The sequence below is a fragment of the Plectropomus leopardus genome, chromosome 19 (assembly GCF_008729295.1).
Source record: "Plectropomus leopardus isolate mb chromosome 19, YSFRI_Pleo_2.0, whole genome shotgun sequence".
In the NCBI taxonomy this organism is placed as follows: domain Eukaryota; kingdom Metazoa; phylum Chordata; class Actinopteri; order Perciformes; family Serranidae; genus Plectropomus; species Plectropomus leopardus.
The window spans coordinates 13028424-13045610 of NC_056481.1; the positions used below are offsets into that span (position 1 = coordinate 13028424).

Genomic DNA, 17187 nt, shown 5'->3' on the forward strand with positions numbered 1-17187 from the left:
ATTTTAGGTCGTTTTCAAATGTTTTCAGCTGTTTTTGGGACGTGTCATATTTTGACATTTTTTTTAGCCTTGCATTTTTGGTCATTTTTTTCGACATGCTATATTTTGGTGTTTTTGGTCGTTTTTGCAACTTTCTATGCCATGGTGAGTCTTTGCATACTATTCTAGGTGGTTTTACAAGTGTTTTCAGCTGTTTTTGGGATGTGTCATATTTTGACATTTTTTGCCATACTATAGCCTTGCATTTTGGGTAATTTTTTTTGACATGCTATATTTTGGTGTTTTTGTCGTTTTTATGCAAACTTTCTATGCCATGGCGTTTTCTCCCCATGCTATTTTAGGTCATTTTTCACTATGTTTTCAGCTGTTTTTTGGAACGTGTCATATTTTGACATTTTTTGTCATACTATAGCCTTGCATTTTGGGTAATTTTTTTTGACATGCTACATTTTGGTGTTTTTGTTCGTTTTTTGCAGCTTTTCTATGCTATACAAAGTCTTGGCATGCTATTTCAGGTCGTTTTCAAACTGTTTTCAGCTGTTTTTGAGACGTGTCATATTTTGACGTTTTGTCCATACTATAGCCTTGCATTTTTGGTCATTTTTTTTCAACATGCTATATTTTTGGTGTTTTTGGCAGGGTTTTTGGCAACTTTCTATGCTATGGCGAGTCTTGGCACGCTATTTCAGGTGGTTTTCAAGTGTTTTCAAAAGCTGTTTTCGGGGGTGTCATATTTTGACATTTTTGCCATACTATAGCCTTGCATTTTGGGTCATTTTTTTCAAGACATGCATTATTTTGGTGTTTTTTTTCGTTTTTGCAACTTTGTTTGCTATGACGAGTCTTGGCAGGCTATTTTAGGTCGTTTTCAATTGTTTTCAGTTTTTTTGGAACGTGTCATATTTTGACATTTTTGTCATACTATAGCCTTGCATTTTGGGTCATTTTTTTCGACATGCTATTTGGTGTTTTTTGGTCCGTTTTTTTTTTGCAACTTTCTATGCATGGCGTTCTTGGCACGCTATTTTATGTCGTTTTCAAATGTTTTCAGCTGTTTTTGGGACGTGTCATATTTTGACATTTTTGCCATTATAAATTTTGGGTCATTTTTTTTCGACATGCTATATTTGGTGTTTTTGGTCGTTTTTGCAACTTTCTATGCCATGGGAGTCTTGCATACTATTTAGGTGGTTTTCAAGTGTTTTCAGCTGTTTTTGGGACGTGTCATATTTTGACATTTTTGCCATACTATAGCCTTGCATTTTGGGTCATTTTTTTTCAGACATGCTATATTTTTGGTGTTTTTGTCGTTTTTGCAACTTTCTATGCCATGGCGTTTCTCCCCTTGCTTTTAGGTCATTTTCCCCTGTTTTCAGCTGTTTTTTGGAACGTGTCATATTTTGACATTTTTCCATACTATAGCCTTGCATTTTGGGTCATTTTTTCAGACATGCTACATTTTGGTGTTTTTGTCCGTTTTTGCAACTTTCTATGCTATGGCGTAGTCTGGCCCACGCTATTTTAGGTCGTTTTAAACTGTTTTCAGCTGTTTTTGGGACATGTCATATTTTGACATTTTCCATACTATAGCCTTGCCTTTTCTGGTCATTTTTTCAACATGCTTTATTTTGTGTTTTTTTGTTTTTGCAACTTTTTATGCTATGGCGAGTCTGGCACGCTATTTCAGGTGGCTGTTTTGGGGTGTTTTCAGCTGTTTTTGGGCGGTGTCATATTTTGACAATTTTTTGCCATACTATAGCCTTGCCTTTTGGTCATTTTTTTTAGACATGCTATTTTGGGTTTTCAACGTTTTTGCAACTTTCTTTGCTATGGCGAGTCTTGGCATGCTATTTTGGGCTTTTTGGGGTGTTTTCAGCTGTTTTTGGGACATGTCATATTTTGACATTTTGCCATACTATAGCCTTGCTTTTTGGGTCATTTTTTTCGACATGCTATATTTTGGTGTTTTTGTCCGTTTTTGCACTTTTCTTGCTATGGCAAGTCTTGCATACTATTTATAGGTGTTTTGGGGTGTTTTAAGCTGTTTTAGGACGTGTCATATTTTGACATTTTTCCATACTATAGCCTTGCTTTTTTGGGTCATTTTTTTCGACATGCTATTTTTGGTGTTTTTGTGCCATTTTTGCAACTTTGTTTGCTATGGCAAGTCTTGGCATTGCTATTTTTGGGCGTTTTTTCAAATGTTTTCAGCTGTTTTTTGCAACGTGTCATATTTTGACATTTTTGCCATACTATAGCCTTGCATTTTCGGTCATTTTTTTTAGACATGCTTTATTTTGGTGTTTTTTGGTCGTTTTTGCAACTTTCTATGCATGGCGTGTCTCCCCACGCTATTTTTAGGTAATTTTTAATTGTTTTCAGCTGTGTTTGGGATGTGTCGTATTTTGACATTTTTGCCATACTATGTCACAATGCCACAGATTTTCGGACAAAGAGAAGCAACTACAGCGCTGTGGTGTTTCAGGTGGGAATGCTGTTTATTGTTCAGCACAAGCATATATGCTAATGAACTGGCCCAGCATCAAATGGGCTGTTTATGCACACAAACAAACAGAGGAGAGGGCGCAGGTGGCGTCGAAACAGTAACCTTGCCTTTTCGGTCATTTTTTAAGCCTCTCCAAATTGCATCCAGTTTTTGCAACTTTCACAAACAGCACAACCACCCCTAAAGCCTAGTGTGTCAAGATTTTGACATTTGCCTACTATAGCCTGCGTGTCATTTGACAAGACATGCTAATTTCGAGTAACAAATTTTAACGATCCAAGTTTTTGCACTCTTTCTTTGCACTATCAAAGCGAATTCCCATGGGTTAAGAACAGCCGCCACTGGTGTTTTGGCAGTCTTTAATAGACAACCAGCATGTTTTGGGGACAGTGTCATCAAAATTTTGACATTTTTTCCATACTACCAGCCTTGCCTTGGTTGGGTCATTTTTCAGGAGTAAAAAGAGCGAGCCACAGGCAGAGGAAACACCCCAGGGTAGTTTTTGCAACTTTCTTTGCATGGCAAACCTCCGGCACGTCATTTTCACTGTTCTGAGAAGCGAGTTCCACAACCTGTTTTTTCTCATGGGACACCAAAACAACACTGGCGTCTGTAACACCATACTATAGCCTTGCATTTTCGGTCATTTTTTTCACGTGCTATTTTTGATATTTTTGTCCGTTTTTGCAACTTTCTTGCTATGGCGTGTCTCCCCACGCTATTTTAGGCGGTTTTGGGCTGTGTTTAGCTGTTTTTGGGACGTGTCATATTTTGACATTTTGAAGTACTATAGCCTTGCTTTTTGGGTCATTTTTTTGCATGACATTTCATTTTGGTGTTTTGGTCCGTTTTTGCAACTTTCTTTGCTATATGGCGAGTCTTGGCACGCTATTTATGCTGGTTTTGGGGTGTTTTAAGCTGTTTTTTTGACCTTTTTGTCATATTTTGACATTTTTCCATACTATAGCCTTGCCATTTCGGTCATTTTTTCAGACATGCTATATTTCATGGTGTTTTTGTCCGTTTTTGCAACTTTCTTTGCTATGGCGTGTCTCCCCAAGCTATTTATGCTATGTTTTGGGGTGTTTTAAGCTGTTTTTGGGACATGTCATATTTTGACATTTTTCCATACTATAGCCTTGCCTTTTCGGTCATTTTTTCAGCATGCTATTTCATGGTGTTTTTCGTCCATTTTTGCAACTTTCTTTGCTATGGCAAGTCTCTGCACGCTATTTTATGCTGTTTTTGGGTGTTTTAAGCTGTTTTTGGGACATGTCATATTTTGACATTTTTCCATACTATAGCCTTGCCTTTTCGGTCATTTTTTCAGCATGCTATTTCATGGTGTTTTCGTCCGTTATTTTTTGCAACTTTCTTTGCTATGGCAAGTCTCTGCACACTATTTTATGCTGTTTTGGGTGTTTTAAGCTGTTTTTGGGACATGTCATATTTTGACATTTTTCCATACTATAGCCTTGCCTTTTCGTCATTTTTTCAGCATGCTATTTCATGGTGTTTTCGTCCGTTTTTTGCAACTTTCTTTGCTATGGCAAGTCTATGCACGCTATTTTATGCTGTTTTGGGGTGTTTTAAGCTGTTTTTGGACATGTCATATTTTGACATTTTTCCATACTATAGCCTTGCCTTTTCGGTCATTTTTTCAGCATGCTATTTCATGGTGTTTTCGTCCATTTTTTGCAACTTTCTTTGCTATGGCAAGTCTCGGCACGCTATTTTATGCTGTTTGGGGTGTTTTAAGCTGTTTTTTGGGACATGTCATATTTTGACATTTTTCCATACTATAGCCTTGCCTTTTCGGTCATTTTTTCAGCATGCTATTTTTCATGGTGTTTTCATCCAGTTTTGCAACTTTCTTTGCTATGGCAAGTCTCTGCACACTATTTTATGCTGTTTTGGGGTGTTTTAAGCTGTTTTTGGGACATGTCATATTTTGACATTTTTCCATACTATAGCCTTGCCTTTTCGGTCATTTTTTCAGCATGCTATTACATGGTGTTTTCGTCCAGTTTTGCAACTTTCTTTGCTATGGCAAGTCTCTGCACGCTATTTTATGCTGTTTTGGGGTGTTTTAAGCTGTTTTTGGGACATGTCATATTTTGACATTTTTCCATACTATAGCCTTGCCTTTTCGGTCATTTTTTTCAGCATGCTATTTCACGGTGTTTTCATCCATTTTTGCAACTTTCTTTGCTATGGCAAGTCCCGGCACGCTATTTTATGCTGTTTTGGGGTGTTTTAAGCTGTTTTTGGGACATGTCATATTTTGACATTTTTCCATACTATAGCCTTGCCTTTTCGGTCATTTTTTCAGCATGCTATTTCATGGTGTTTTCGTCCATTTTTGCAACTTTCTTTGCTATGGCAAGTCTATGCACACTATTTTATGCTGTTTTGGGGTGTTTTAAGCTGTTTTTGGGACATGTCATATTTTGACATTTTTCCATACTATAGCATTGCCTTTTTGGTCATTTTTTGGAAATGCCAAATTTATGGTGTTTTGGGCCCTCTTTGCAACTTTCTTTGCTATGGCGTGCATCGGCAGGCTATTCTCGGCGGTATGCAGCTGCTTTTTGGCAATTTGTCAAATTTCTAAAATAGCATGCCAAGACTCGCCATAGCATCTAAAGTTGCAAAAACGGCCAACAACACCAAAATATAGCACGTCGAAGAAATTACCCAAAATACAAGGCTATAGCATGGCAAAAATGTCAAATTTTGACATGTTCTAAAAACAGCTGAAAACTACCAAAAATAGCTTGCCAAGACAGGCCATAGCATAGAAAGTTTCAAAAGTGGCCAAAACCACAATAATATAGCATGTCAAAAAAAATGACCCAAAATGCAAGGCTATAGTATGGCAAAAATGTCAAAATATGACACGTCCCAAAAACAGCTGAAAACATTTGGAAACTGCCTAAAATAGCGTACTAAGACTCACCATAGTATAGAGAGTTGCAAAAACGTCCAAAAACACCAAAATACAGCATGTCGAAAAAATGGAAACTGCCTAAAATAGCGTGCCAGTGTCAAAATATTACATATTTATATATGTCATATCCAAAATATCCTTATTCGTATCCAAAATACAGCTGAAAACCTCATGAAATAGTATGTTGAGACATGTTATAGTATAGAATGACGAAAAACCTTCCAAAAACATCATAATATAGCATGTCTAAAAAATGTCAGAAAATCTTATGGTGTCGGCTGTCAACAAAATTAAATTAATGACATGTCAAAACACAGTAGAAAACCACATAAAATAGCATATCGAGACACCTGGCATTATAGAATGTTGGAAAAAAAACCAGCTGTAAACATTATAATATAGCATGTCAAAAAAACACTCCAAAAACATCCTAAAGTTTTCTTTGTCCTTCACTTTTTAGAGAGGTACAGCAGCCAGCTGTTGAACGCTCGTGTTTTCCTGATCTCTGAGCAGCGATGTAAAAATACTGTTTACGGAAGTGTGCTGGACGACAGCATGATATGTGCAGGGACTCTGCAGGGTGGCATCGACTCTTGTCAGGTGTGTATTTTCATGAATTTGAATCCAACGTGCTTATGTCATTGTTAATACATTCACATGGCTGCTCAAAGCTATTGGTATTTAATTTAACAATTTGTAGAAGAGGTGAGAAAGGGAGTTATCCTTTTCTTCGTGGCCCTGTGCAGTAAATATGATATTCCTAACATGCTCTTTCTAACTCTGCAGGGTGACTCAGGTGGACCCTTGGTGTGTGAGCAAAATGACAAACACTATATCACCGGTGTTGTGAGCTGGGGTTACGGCTGTGCTGAGAGGAACAAGCCTGGGATCTATGCTAACGTCAGCCAATTTACCAACTGGATCACAAGCAAGATCAACTAAACTACATCAATTCAGTCAGTACTGTGGTGTTTGTTTTTTGCTCTGAAAAATATTGTTTATTTGGGATAAAAAAAAAAACTACACTACAGTTTGCCTTGAAAAAAAGAAAGTTTATTTTATCAGCAATAAAACCAAGCATTTACTCCCAGCCCAGCTTTGAGTTAAAAGGGGCACTGATACAAACTCACGAAGCTGAACCTGCCAGACAAAATTTAGATCACACATGATTTCAGTAGGACTTCTTTCTCACTGAGCCTTGCTCGAAGTGCACTAGGTTGGCCTACCTTGTAAGAAAACTGCATGTTGTTGCGCATTTGAACTTGCAGCCTTTTGTAAATCTATAAAGAAAAAAAAAACTGATGAAAAAATCCTCTGCAGTCCTGGCCATTCAGCTTCATATCTTCCTCACACACTCAATATACAAAAACAGAATGCTAGCTTTCCTTTCCAAACACTCACTTTTGTCTTAAAAACAACCTAAACTGAGTTTTGGTAATCTTGATGTTTTTGCTTTAGCTGGTTTTGAACATGGTCCTTTTGAGGAGATACCTTGTATTCAATCTGAAAATAAAGATTCTGTTTGAACTCTTTTTTTGCTCATTACATCCACTGACAATCTTTTAAACCAACTTGACAAGTTCTGCCCTTTTTCAACATGCTTACTCCCGTGTTTTCAATTTGACAACATTTTACGTTTCACTGATGCACCTACAGAAGCTCCGCTTTACATCTCATGTAACTACAGTCATTTTTATCAGATACCACAAACACCACTTGTAAAGGGCCGTCTTTAAACACTGTTGTCTCTATTTACGCGTCTTCTATCGCAGCAGCTTTACTTGACATGGATGCCTGGATTGTGTTGTGGAGGGCAGCCGAGGAGGAAGAGGAGGTGGTGCTGGACTTCTTCTCCATGGATTTGAAGGTTTTTGAGGTGGTGGTGGACTTTTTCTGGACTGTGTGGATGGTCTTCTTCCTCTTGACATGGAGGACCTCCATGGCGTCCATGTTGACGCCTTGTTCAATCTCCTCACTAGTCTCCACCTGCTCTGAAGTCTGCTGTTGCTGCTGTTGCTGCTCCATCTGCTGCTGGTGATGCAGCTGAAATCAAAACATTGAGAAAATTAATTAGATCGTTTTGAAAACCTGCATGTTATGTTTTATATGTATTGGTTTTCACATTGAGGAAAAGTTTAACAAGAGAAAACCACTAAACTTCATGCTCTCTCACCATCATCATGTGCTGATAATTTGCAATAGCCTCGTCAGTGCTGACTCCCTCAGCCAGTCCCAGCTCTGCAGCACGGCGGGCGAGCTCAGCCTTGTGGGAGCCTGGAGGGGTCCAGCCCACTCCTCTGATCCAGTTCAGGTCGGACTTGTAGTTCACCTGCAACAAAAACAGATCAACAGTTAGGCACACTGGTATTTTAGGAGTCAAATTTGATGAGATGGGTTACAAGACAAATAGTCTACTGTGGTTTCTTTCCTCTCAGCGTATTTCAAGTTAAACTGATCCCTAAAAACCAACCAACATCTACACGCTCGAATACCACCCTGCCACAAGTTTCATACACATCGGTCAGTTTTTGGCATATAGCAAACAAACTTTTGCCTATTTACACATCCAGTAATAATGGATGTGTTCAAGGAATTGTGTTTCTGGCCACATGATGACTGTAAATCCAACATTCAGTCTTATTTTAGCTCTGTGTTTGGTCTCCACAAATTGTTAGTCATATATCTAGCTCTTCAGCTGCTAAATTCTCCACCATGTTAATCGGCTAGTTGCTAACTTTGTCTGTCCACTATATGGTGCTACGTCAATTTCAGAGCTTTTTTCGCTGCATGCTGCAGCCCAAAACAAAACTGAGAGTGGTTAGACAAGGATATGCACAATTTACGCATAATATCAACTGAAATATAAAAGGTATTAAAGTAAAGATTTGGACACAGGTCTCCTCTAAAAGGGCATTGAGATTGGCTTCAAATCCAGGAACATTATCATTTTTTTGTTCTTTAGTGTAATTAATTAAATAAAATGTAATTAATTTAATTACCATAGTCACTGAAATATAGGTCAGTTCGAGATCCATAAAATTGCATGATTTAAATAGGTCTTCAGTGTTAAATACATAGATGTAGTGAATAAAACCCTCGCTGCAACAAAGCCGCTTTAAGAACCTTTTTTTAAATATTAAATTCATGCAGCATGACTTACATCGCTCTGCAGCTTGTATGCCTGCTTGGCATGCTTGACATTGAGCTGCTCGGGGTCGCAGGTGTAGTCATGGAGCTTGCGGCGGTAGGTGAGGTCACTGGCCTGAGCTTGACTCTTTTTCGCCTGCAAGAACTCGGGCTGGTCCGCATGGATTTTGTAGTGGGCCCGGTCCTCCTTGGACTGGCGTTTGTACTCCAGGTTGCTCTGGAGCTTGCTGGCTGCCAGAGAGTGCACCATCTTAGGGTCGTCCTCCACACAGCGCAACCCCACCTGCTGACCTTTTTCTTTTAGATGGGACTCCTTGTAGCGGAACTGTAGGAGGGAAAAAGATTCACAATTTTCATATTATTTCCGGCCGTCAAACTGTTCCGCATTTCCCCCGATTATGACAAATTTTTCGCAAAATTAAATTTTGAAATATTCCCTTTTTTTTTTAAATAGGTTTTATACTAATTCTGCTATATCCAGAATACATGAGCAAAACTTTCCTAACTCTAGATAACATTAAGGTGCCGAAGAAAAAGGCGCATATGCAGTAAGAAGTGCTATTAAATCCTAATTTGTGCTTCAAAAATGCCAAGAAAGTATGAAGAGAGCTGAATCTTATCACAAACTGAACTATCACATGAACTCACATCACTGGCAATTTCTCTGGAGGCCTTGGCGGTTTGGAACGGAATAGCATCCAGCCTCAGGTCATAGCCTGACGTCTTCACATGCTCACCAGCTGCCTTGTAGACTTTCTTCATGGGGGGAAAAATGTTGAAGACAAAAAAAATTCAGAAAGTGATACTGGCAGGTTTTGATGTGGATTTGCAAATCATTTGCTTGTGTTTGGGATTATGAGAAAGTATCTGAGGTGTGCCTTACATCACTGATCTGTAGGGCGTTCATCTTGGCTCTGACGAAGTCTGGATCATCAGGGTGTAAAGTGTACTTATGCATGTCATCATTCTTTCCAGATTTGTACAGCCTCTGCAGTGTAAAGACAAACAGGATATCAACATCATGATTCACAGAACATCCACATTTTTTGTGCTTAGAATTTTGCAGAGTACAGTAGAAGGAGACTTTGCATTATTTCTTATGCATGTTTATCTTTTCACCCCACCTCACTGCACTGCTGATAGCTCGTTTTAGCGTGGACAATATCGGGGGAATCGGTCACAGAAGTGAACTTCAGGCTGTCTGGCAGCTGACGATACTTCTTCTGCATGAAGGAAGACCACACACACACTTTAACAGCAGGGTCTACAGATGGCTGAGAGTTGTGTTACAATAAATCCTGTTTAAACTGAAATGTACTCTAAGCTTTATTCAGTAAACTTTTTCAGGGAAAAAAAAATAGATGGTAAATGGAAAACTAAAGTTTAAGATTAAAACTCATAAGATATAACCAAAATGTTTGCAACATTACAAGAGAAAGGCCGATTAGCAACATTTAGTAAGTATAATTAAAAGAAAGCTGTTCACTTAGACAAGAATTACAAAATAATGACTAAACAAAGCTTTCAGCAATCTGTCCCAGCTCAAAAAAAGTCCTAGTATAGTATGTGATAAAAGAAAAACTGTAAGAAATGTCATAAAAAGGCATAGTTTAATATATCATAAAAATAAAAATTAAGAAAGTCATTAAAGGTCATAGAATAGCATGAAGTAAAAATGTCTTAAAAGCCCTAGTATAGTATGTCATATATAAAAAGAGTCATAATAAGCCATTGAAAACTAATTGTGAGTTAACTTTTTTATTTGGCTAGCTCCCTAAAATGGGATTCTTGTTGGATTTTTGTTTTAAAAATGCGGTTAAAATAGTCAATATAGCTGTTAAGCTCTTAAAAAATTGTCCTAGGGGAATACCCCCAAACCCCCTTGGAAGGTTGGGTGGCAAAATGTGTCAAATGACCATAATGAAGTATTTTCAAGTATTTTTTTCATACCATTTGCGACATCTACTCACATCACTTATAAGCTCTCCGGCTTTCTTAGCCGACTCCAGCTGAGGCGCACCCACACCGTCCCAGGCCACTCCTTTCATGAACATGAGGTCTGACTTGTAGAGTTTCTAGACATAAGGAAATAAAATGGGTCAGTCAAGATTAATTAGTTTTGTAGTTATCCCTTCATCATCCACACCTCTCACCTCACTCTGCAGGTCATAAGCAGCTTTGGCCCACTTGACCTTCATGTCATCAGGAAGCACTGTGTACTCATGCAGTCGCTTCCTGTAGTCCTGCTCGCTAGCAAGGGCCTGGGCGTTCTTAGCCGTCACCAGGTGCATCATGTCTGGGGTGAGATGGTACTGCCCACTAGCCGTCAGCGCATCCTTGCGATACTCTTGGTCGCTTGCCAGCCGGCCCGCCTGCAGGCAGTGCAGGAGACGCGGGTCGTCCAAGACGCTTTTGACCCCGATGTGCTTCCCTTTTTCCAGCAGGTAGTCATGTTTGTACTTGTTCTGCAGACACAAAATAATAAATCAATCACACATTTCTTAGCATGCAGATTTTTGAAACTAGAAATGTTTACTCTCTATGATCATTAAAAAATGTTGCACTTTGCTGTGCTGATGGTTGCATTACAGGCTTTTGGTATGTGCACGAGGTCTCTCTTTAGGTGAACACTTTGGACAAATATCAAAAGTTTTTGAATTTTGACTTAAGTGATATTCTTTTTAGTGTAGTGCAATCTTACATCACTGGCGATGCCTGTGGAGCTCTTGGCGGACTGGAAGGGGATGTCCTGCATGGTGAGTTTGTAGCCTTGAGCCCTCAGAGTGTTCCAGGACTCTCTGTACTTGATCTGCAGCAGACAGACGAATAACAAATGATCATTAACCTTAAAATCACACACACTGTGGAAAAAAAGAAGTCACGGATGTTTACAATGTATTGTTTGGAGCAAAGGCCACAGGAACTTGGACTACCTCACTAAAGTTGGCTGCATTGATCTTTGCTTGTGTGATCTCTGGTCTCTCAGTTGTTATGGTGTAGTTATGCTGGTCATTCACCCCTTTCTCTTTGTACAAACGCTGGGAGAGAAATATAAAACAGCTGTGTAGTATTGACCCAACAGGATTTGCATGTTCAGCTTAACTGATCAAACAAAAAAATGGTGATATGGGCTAAGATTACTGGAACAGAACTAATCGACTTCACGTCTCACTTCATTTGTGATCTGTCCACTGAGTTTGGCATGGACGATATCTGGAGAGTCAGCGATCGAGGTGTGCTTGAAGTTGTACGGCTGCTGGCGGTACTTTTTCTGTTAGAGAAGAAGCAAGAAAAGTAGTCTCTGTTAAGTTTTTGCAGATTTAAAGGTGAATCAAGTCCATCTTTTGCATTTGTATTAAAGAGGAAATTGACATCGAAAATCCAGAAATGGCAAAATCAACACACAAATAATTCACAATTATATATTGTGGTTTGGACTTTCTTTTAGCTCTAGACCAGGGGTCATTCCTATGTTCCCCAGCTCTATAAAGCAAATAATAGGAGCCCAAGAAAAATGTCCAACAGTTCTGTATCACTTAATTTGACATGGGCTAGGGATTAGATTGGGGTACAGAAATCATGATTCTGAGAGTAATGAAATTGCACTGGACTCGGTCTTACTGGTACATGAGGCAAACAAAGGAACAGAAAATAAAGGAAGCCATCCTACATCACTGATGAGGTCAGTGGCCCTCTTTGAGCCCTCAATCTGCAGGGCCCCAGTGGCGATCCAGGCTGCACCACGCAGGTAGTTCAGGTCAGAGCGATACACTTTCTGTGACAAACACACATAAAACACCATATTCAAACATCCAGTTGGTCTAATGAACAAGAGAAAAATTTACTAATATGCTAAAGTGAAATCATGTCAATCACTCCTTTAGACTTTGTGCTATTTATTACTCAGGTGACGCTGCTTTGTGCGGTGGGTTTAACACTTTAACCCATTGAAACCTGGAGTGACATCACTTTTTTGAGTTGCTTTCAGATGCCTCTCACAATATCACAAACCTTTGATCCCTGGGCTAATTGGTGAGTTTTCTTTCTTTTGTGTGTGTGTGTGCGATTTTATTTCCTTATTTTATTTATTTATTCATTTTTACTCATTTTTAGGTAGTTTTCTTTTACTTTTTAAGAATTTCTTGCTAATGTTTGAGTTATTTTTTCTTTCGTTGCTCATTGATGTCCTACCATGTTTTTGAAAGAATTTAAACCAAATTGCTCAGGTTTCAAAGGGTTAAAGTACCATAAACTAACAACAGAAGCACTTAAACATTTAAACAACATATCGCAAAGTTTGTGTTACATGTGTATGTTGTAACCAATTAATCAAACATTGGGTAAAAAGTGTAAATTACAAATTGATGCAGCAGCTGTCTCACCTCGCTCTGCAGAGCGTACGCTTTCTTGGCCGCCTGCACCTTCATGTCATCAGCCAGTGAGGTGTAGTTATGCAGGGTGAGCCTGTAGTCCTGATCACTGACCAGTGACTGGGCTTTTTTGGCATGGGAGACCTCCAGCATGTCCATGGGCAGGTGGAACTTAGAGAGCTCCTTCGCTGAGTCCTGCTTGTACTTAATCTGGGGATAGACAAACAGATAATAATACAGTTTAATATATATACTGATTCACTCATTGTCCCCAATACTGTTGTAACAATTATTTCCCTAAAAGAACTTTGATTTGTAACTTGTTTTCTAGTCCAGAAAAGCAAAAGTGACCCTAAATCAGTGTTTTTACCCCACTGGTGCACTTGGGCATTGATTATTTTGGGAACCAGTTTTTCTATGGGCCCTCTGCAGTGTACTCAGTGGTTATATTAATTTTGTTTAATTCACTCCTCAGTGTGTTCAGATGATATTCTCTGTTTAAATTCCAAGAGTGTTAACCCTAAACTAACCCTCTGCTGATGTTTAAAGAATAGTTGTGCTAATGCGGCACCATGCCTGTTAATTTAGGTTACTTGCTTTTTGCTTGTCACAGGCATTATTGTGCTCTTTGACACTGAAACAGGAGCCTCTAAATCTGCACACACTTGGATGCTTATCTTTCAGTTTCTTTTGCCAATGACTGTTCATTTCCTCCATTCTGATTGAGCTGTTGCTCAGAGGGATCTTTGTACAAAACAAAATAGCATATATCTGTGCAACCTAAAAGCATTAAAGACCTGGAGACAGAAGGAGATTCAACACCTCTGGATGACACTGATTGTAATTTTGGAATCTGACTTAAGAAGCTCTTACATCACTCTGTAGCTTTGTGGCATGGACTGAGTGAGCGATGTTTATGTCATCCTGCAGTCCCTTTAGTCCAATCATCTTCCCTTTGGTCCTCTCAAAGTCTTCTTTGTACTTATGCTGAAATGACAAAGCATTTATTTTAAGATGATCTGTGTAAAGTTACAAAGTGTCATTGTGTTGAATTGTCAATTAGACAAACCTGTTAAGCAAATTGCTCATAATATTGATGGTTGTTTAAGAATGCCAATAGCTGTGTTACAAAAAAATCTGCATCTTTTGCAGGAAAATAATTTTAGGCCCACTGTGAAAATAACAAGAAGTTTCAATCTCACATCACTGAGGATCTCTGCAGACGCCTTGGCAGACTGGAAAGGAATGGCATCCAGACGCAGCTTGTAGCCGCCATCGCGTAACTTAGTCCAAGATTCCTTGTAACAGCTCTGAAAACACACAGATGTATAAACTGAGCTCCACGTGGAGGACCTCACACACACACAAAGGCAGCTGAGAGGATGATTAACTGTCTGTTTGATGGATTTCAGTTGTTGTATGTGTGGTTTTACCTCGCTGAGGTTCATAGCATTGAGCTTGGCCTGAACCATCTCAGGCAGCTCTCCGCTGAGTGTGTAGTTGTGCTTCATGTTTTCACCCTTCTCCCTGTACAACCTCTGTAAAAAAAAAAAAAAGGTATTTAGTATATAGCTTTTTTTTCCATTTATTTTTGTCATTTATCTGTTTTAACTTCAAGAATTTGTACACTTATTGGTATCAGATCTGCTTTACATGAGATTATCTTGTATGTTTTTCTTATTTGTTCATATGTTTACCTTAATTTCACAAGCTTATTTCTATTATTTACATTTATTTACTTATTTATATGTGAAGTTATGTATTTTATTTTTCACTTGGACCTTCATCTGTTTAGGTATCAGTACAGTGCTGCTTAATAAACTATATGCTCTCCCGTCCTACTTTTTGTAAATGTAAATATATATAGATATAGATATATATAATGTCAATTATAAATAAAATTAAATGAAAAATGAAATAAAATTGTATTATTATTTTTTCATATTTCATTTCATATTATTCATAATTGAGCATTCTAATTTACCTCTGTTAATTTCATATTTACAGCATTTGTGTACAGTAGTAGAAAAGTTCAGCCGAAAAAGATTTTTTTTAAGTTTTTTTTCAACAAGAAGTGACAAACTTTAATATTCGTAGGTGAGGCATATACATCAGATTTACCGTATTTTGGTTGCATACAGTATTTGGTGCATTAAACAAATGATAGCTAAACTTACATCAACAGCCAATTTGTTGCTGAGTTTGGCTTGGACCATCTCTGGAGTGTCTTCAACGCTGGTGAACCTCAGAGAACTCACATCCTGACGATACTTTTTCTAGATAGAAATATCAAAGAGCACTGAATATTATAGGACTGTCATAATGTCATGCAGCCTTGAAAACATCTACACATGCATTTGATGAACAGCAGAGGGCACAAAACCATCACAAACACTTACACTGACAAATTAAATACCTGGGAAAATGAAACAAAAGCACCTGGTTATGTTTGTATATCTTACCAAAGATACAGTAAAAATGGAGTAGATATGTAGACACATAGCTAGAAAGAGGTCTGCTCAGGAGGAACTGAAGGCTCTTTTCTATTTATGTGCAGTCTGTCATTTCATGGTCTAATGTTGGTAATGGAATGACACTTAAAATAACCGGCTGCTTATGAGGAGGTTATAGATAGAGTCTGGTGTTTTTCAGTCTGCACTAGATGTGTCACAGAAATATCTTCACGCACCAACTGCATGCATTAACAAACATGAAAAGAGTAGTAAATTATGACTATCAATGTTAGTATTATTATTATTTTTCCCTTCTGACAAGCATAATGATAATATTGCCTTTTTATCTGATTCATTTTCTAGTGTCCAACTGTCTCATTTTATATGTTGTATTTTATGTTTTTATTATCTCTGTTTATGTATGCGATATTTACGTTTTGAATTTTGTATCATTTTTGTTATGTATGGTGCTATTTTTATTTTAAACACATTGAGTCGAATGAAATGTGATATATAAATAAACTTGACTTCCATTCAAAGGTCTGAATGAAAATAAATGCAAGCTACAATTTTCTAAAATGCCTCTCTAAAAAACAAAGAGGGAGCCCTACTTTTTAGTGAGGCTGAATCTTTTTTAAATAAATATTTTTAAATATACTAAACAGCTTTAGTTACTATAATCAGTCTGGTCTCTTGTTGTAGCCCAGTGTAGTCCAAATACTTAACCCAGTTTCTGGTGAACAGAAATGCTCTGCAGCTCTTTAAATAAATTCTGACCTATGCTGTAAACCTAGATATGTGTCTTCCACTCACATGTTACACAATCATGCTCATCACTTTCTCATGCTCCCTGTGCTAATTTATCTCCTTAGTTCTCCAGTTATAAATAGCACTTGAGTGTGGTTAATCACACACTGCATGTTAAGTGGTTTAAATTACATTTGACTTCCTATGCAATTACCATAAATGAGGGAAATGTTAATGAAGGTCAAGGACGGAAACTGTTGGCATTTAACTGCATAATTGATGACATTTCCCTTATTAATTAAAAGGGACCTTTTATGTTTTCTTATTTTCTTACATGTATACAGTATATAATATTTCTCTCCAATTTCTGACTACTGGAACATGTCTGGTTGTGTTTTGAAACTTTTGTTTGGTATTTTTCCCCTGCAGAAAGTGCAGCTATTCTTTGTTAGATTCATTTCCCTGCTGCAATAACCTGCAACATGTAGCTACATGCTAATGTCTGGGAAACATGTAATCTCTGTAATCTCGGTTGGCAATGTTGTAATTTCTGTTTGATTTCACATCAAAGTTCCTGCTGGAGCATGTCAAGTTATGTTTAGAAGCATTTATTTGGTGATTTTCAATAGGAGAAAGTGCATAACAGTCATTCAGTGACTGCGAGTACACTGCTAAATGTAGCTATATGCTAACCTCAAGGAAAACCTTAATCATAGTTGCCGATGTGGTTGATTTCTCCCCAGTTCCACATTATATGTCTGCTGGAAATATCCAGTTGTGTTTAGAAGCTTTTGTTGTTGTTTTTTTTTTTACAGTAGAAAGTACAGCTATTTTTCATTACAGTCACTCCCCCTGAGAGAAAATAAAGTCATTTTCAACATTAAAGCATATAAACATGTATGGTAAGAAACCTTAAATATAAGTACGAACCTGAAAATGAGCATTATAGCCCCTTTTTATATTACCCATAATGTCATCCCTTAACCTGCAGCTTATTTCAGCAGCGCATTCTAG

General features: G+C 37.9%; 2 protein-coding genes across 3 annotated transcripts in view; one reads left to right on the forward strand and one right to left on the reverse strand.

The window, feature by feature from the left end:
- LOC121958685 (hyaluronan-binding protein 2-like) overlaps positions 1 to 6988 on the forward strand; it is a 21188-nt gene extending 14200 nt beyond the window's left edge. The window contains exons 12-13 of the mRNA XM_042507778.1: positions 5917 to 6056; positions 6243 to 6988. Coding sequence (XP_042363712.1) covers positions 5917 to 6056; positions 6243 to 6398 — 296 coding nt within the window. The 3' untranslated portion in view covers positions 6399 to 6988. The remainder of the gene's footprint in view (positions 1 to 5916; positions 6057 to 6242) is intronic.
- The window catches only part of LOC121958684 (nebulin-related anchoring protein), a 26211-nt gene continuing 15511 nt past the window's right edge, over positions 6488 to 17187 (reverse strand). For both annotated transcript variants that reach the window (XM_042507777.1, XM_042507776.1), the window contains 17 exons: positions 15151 to 15249; positions 14407 to 14511; positions 14176 to 14283; positions 13847 to 13960; positions 12986 to 13183; positions 12274 to 12378; positions 11776 to 11874; positions 11537 to 11641; positions 11305 to 11412; positions 10757 to 11068; positions 10574 to 10678; positions 9728 to 9826; positions 9487 to 9591; positions 9252 to 9359; positions 8617 to 8928; positions 7630 to 7785; positions 6488 to 7499 (listed from right to left, as the gene is read on the reverse strand). In XM_042507777.1, coding sequence (XP_042363711.1) covers positions 7209 to 7499; positions 7630 to 7785; positions 8617 to 8928; positions 9252 to 9359; positions 9487 to 9591; positions 9728 to 9826; positions 10574 to 10678; positions 10757 to 11068; positions 11305 to 11412; positions 11537 to 11641; positions 11776 to 11874; positions 12274 to 12378; positions 12986 to 13183; positions 13847 to 13960; positions 14176 to 14283; positions 14407 to 14511; positions 15151 to 15249 — 2529 coding nt within the window. In that variant the 3' untranslated portion in view covers positions 6488 to 7208. The remainder of the gene's footprint in view (positions 7500 to 7629; positions 7786 to 8616; positions 8929 to 9251; positions 9360 to 9486; positions 9592 to 9727; positions 9827 to 10573; positions 10679 to 10756; positions 11069 to 11304; positions 11413 to 11536; positions 11642 to 11775; positions 11875 to 12273; positions 12379 to 12985; positions 13184 to 13846; positions 13961 to 14175; positions 14284 to 14406; positions 14512 to 15150; positions 15250 to 17187) is intronic.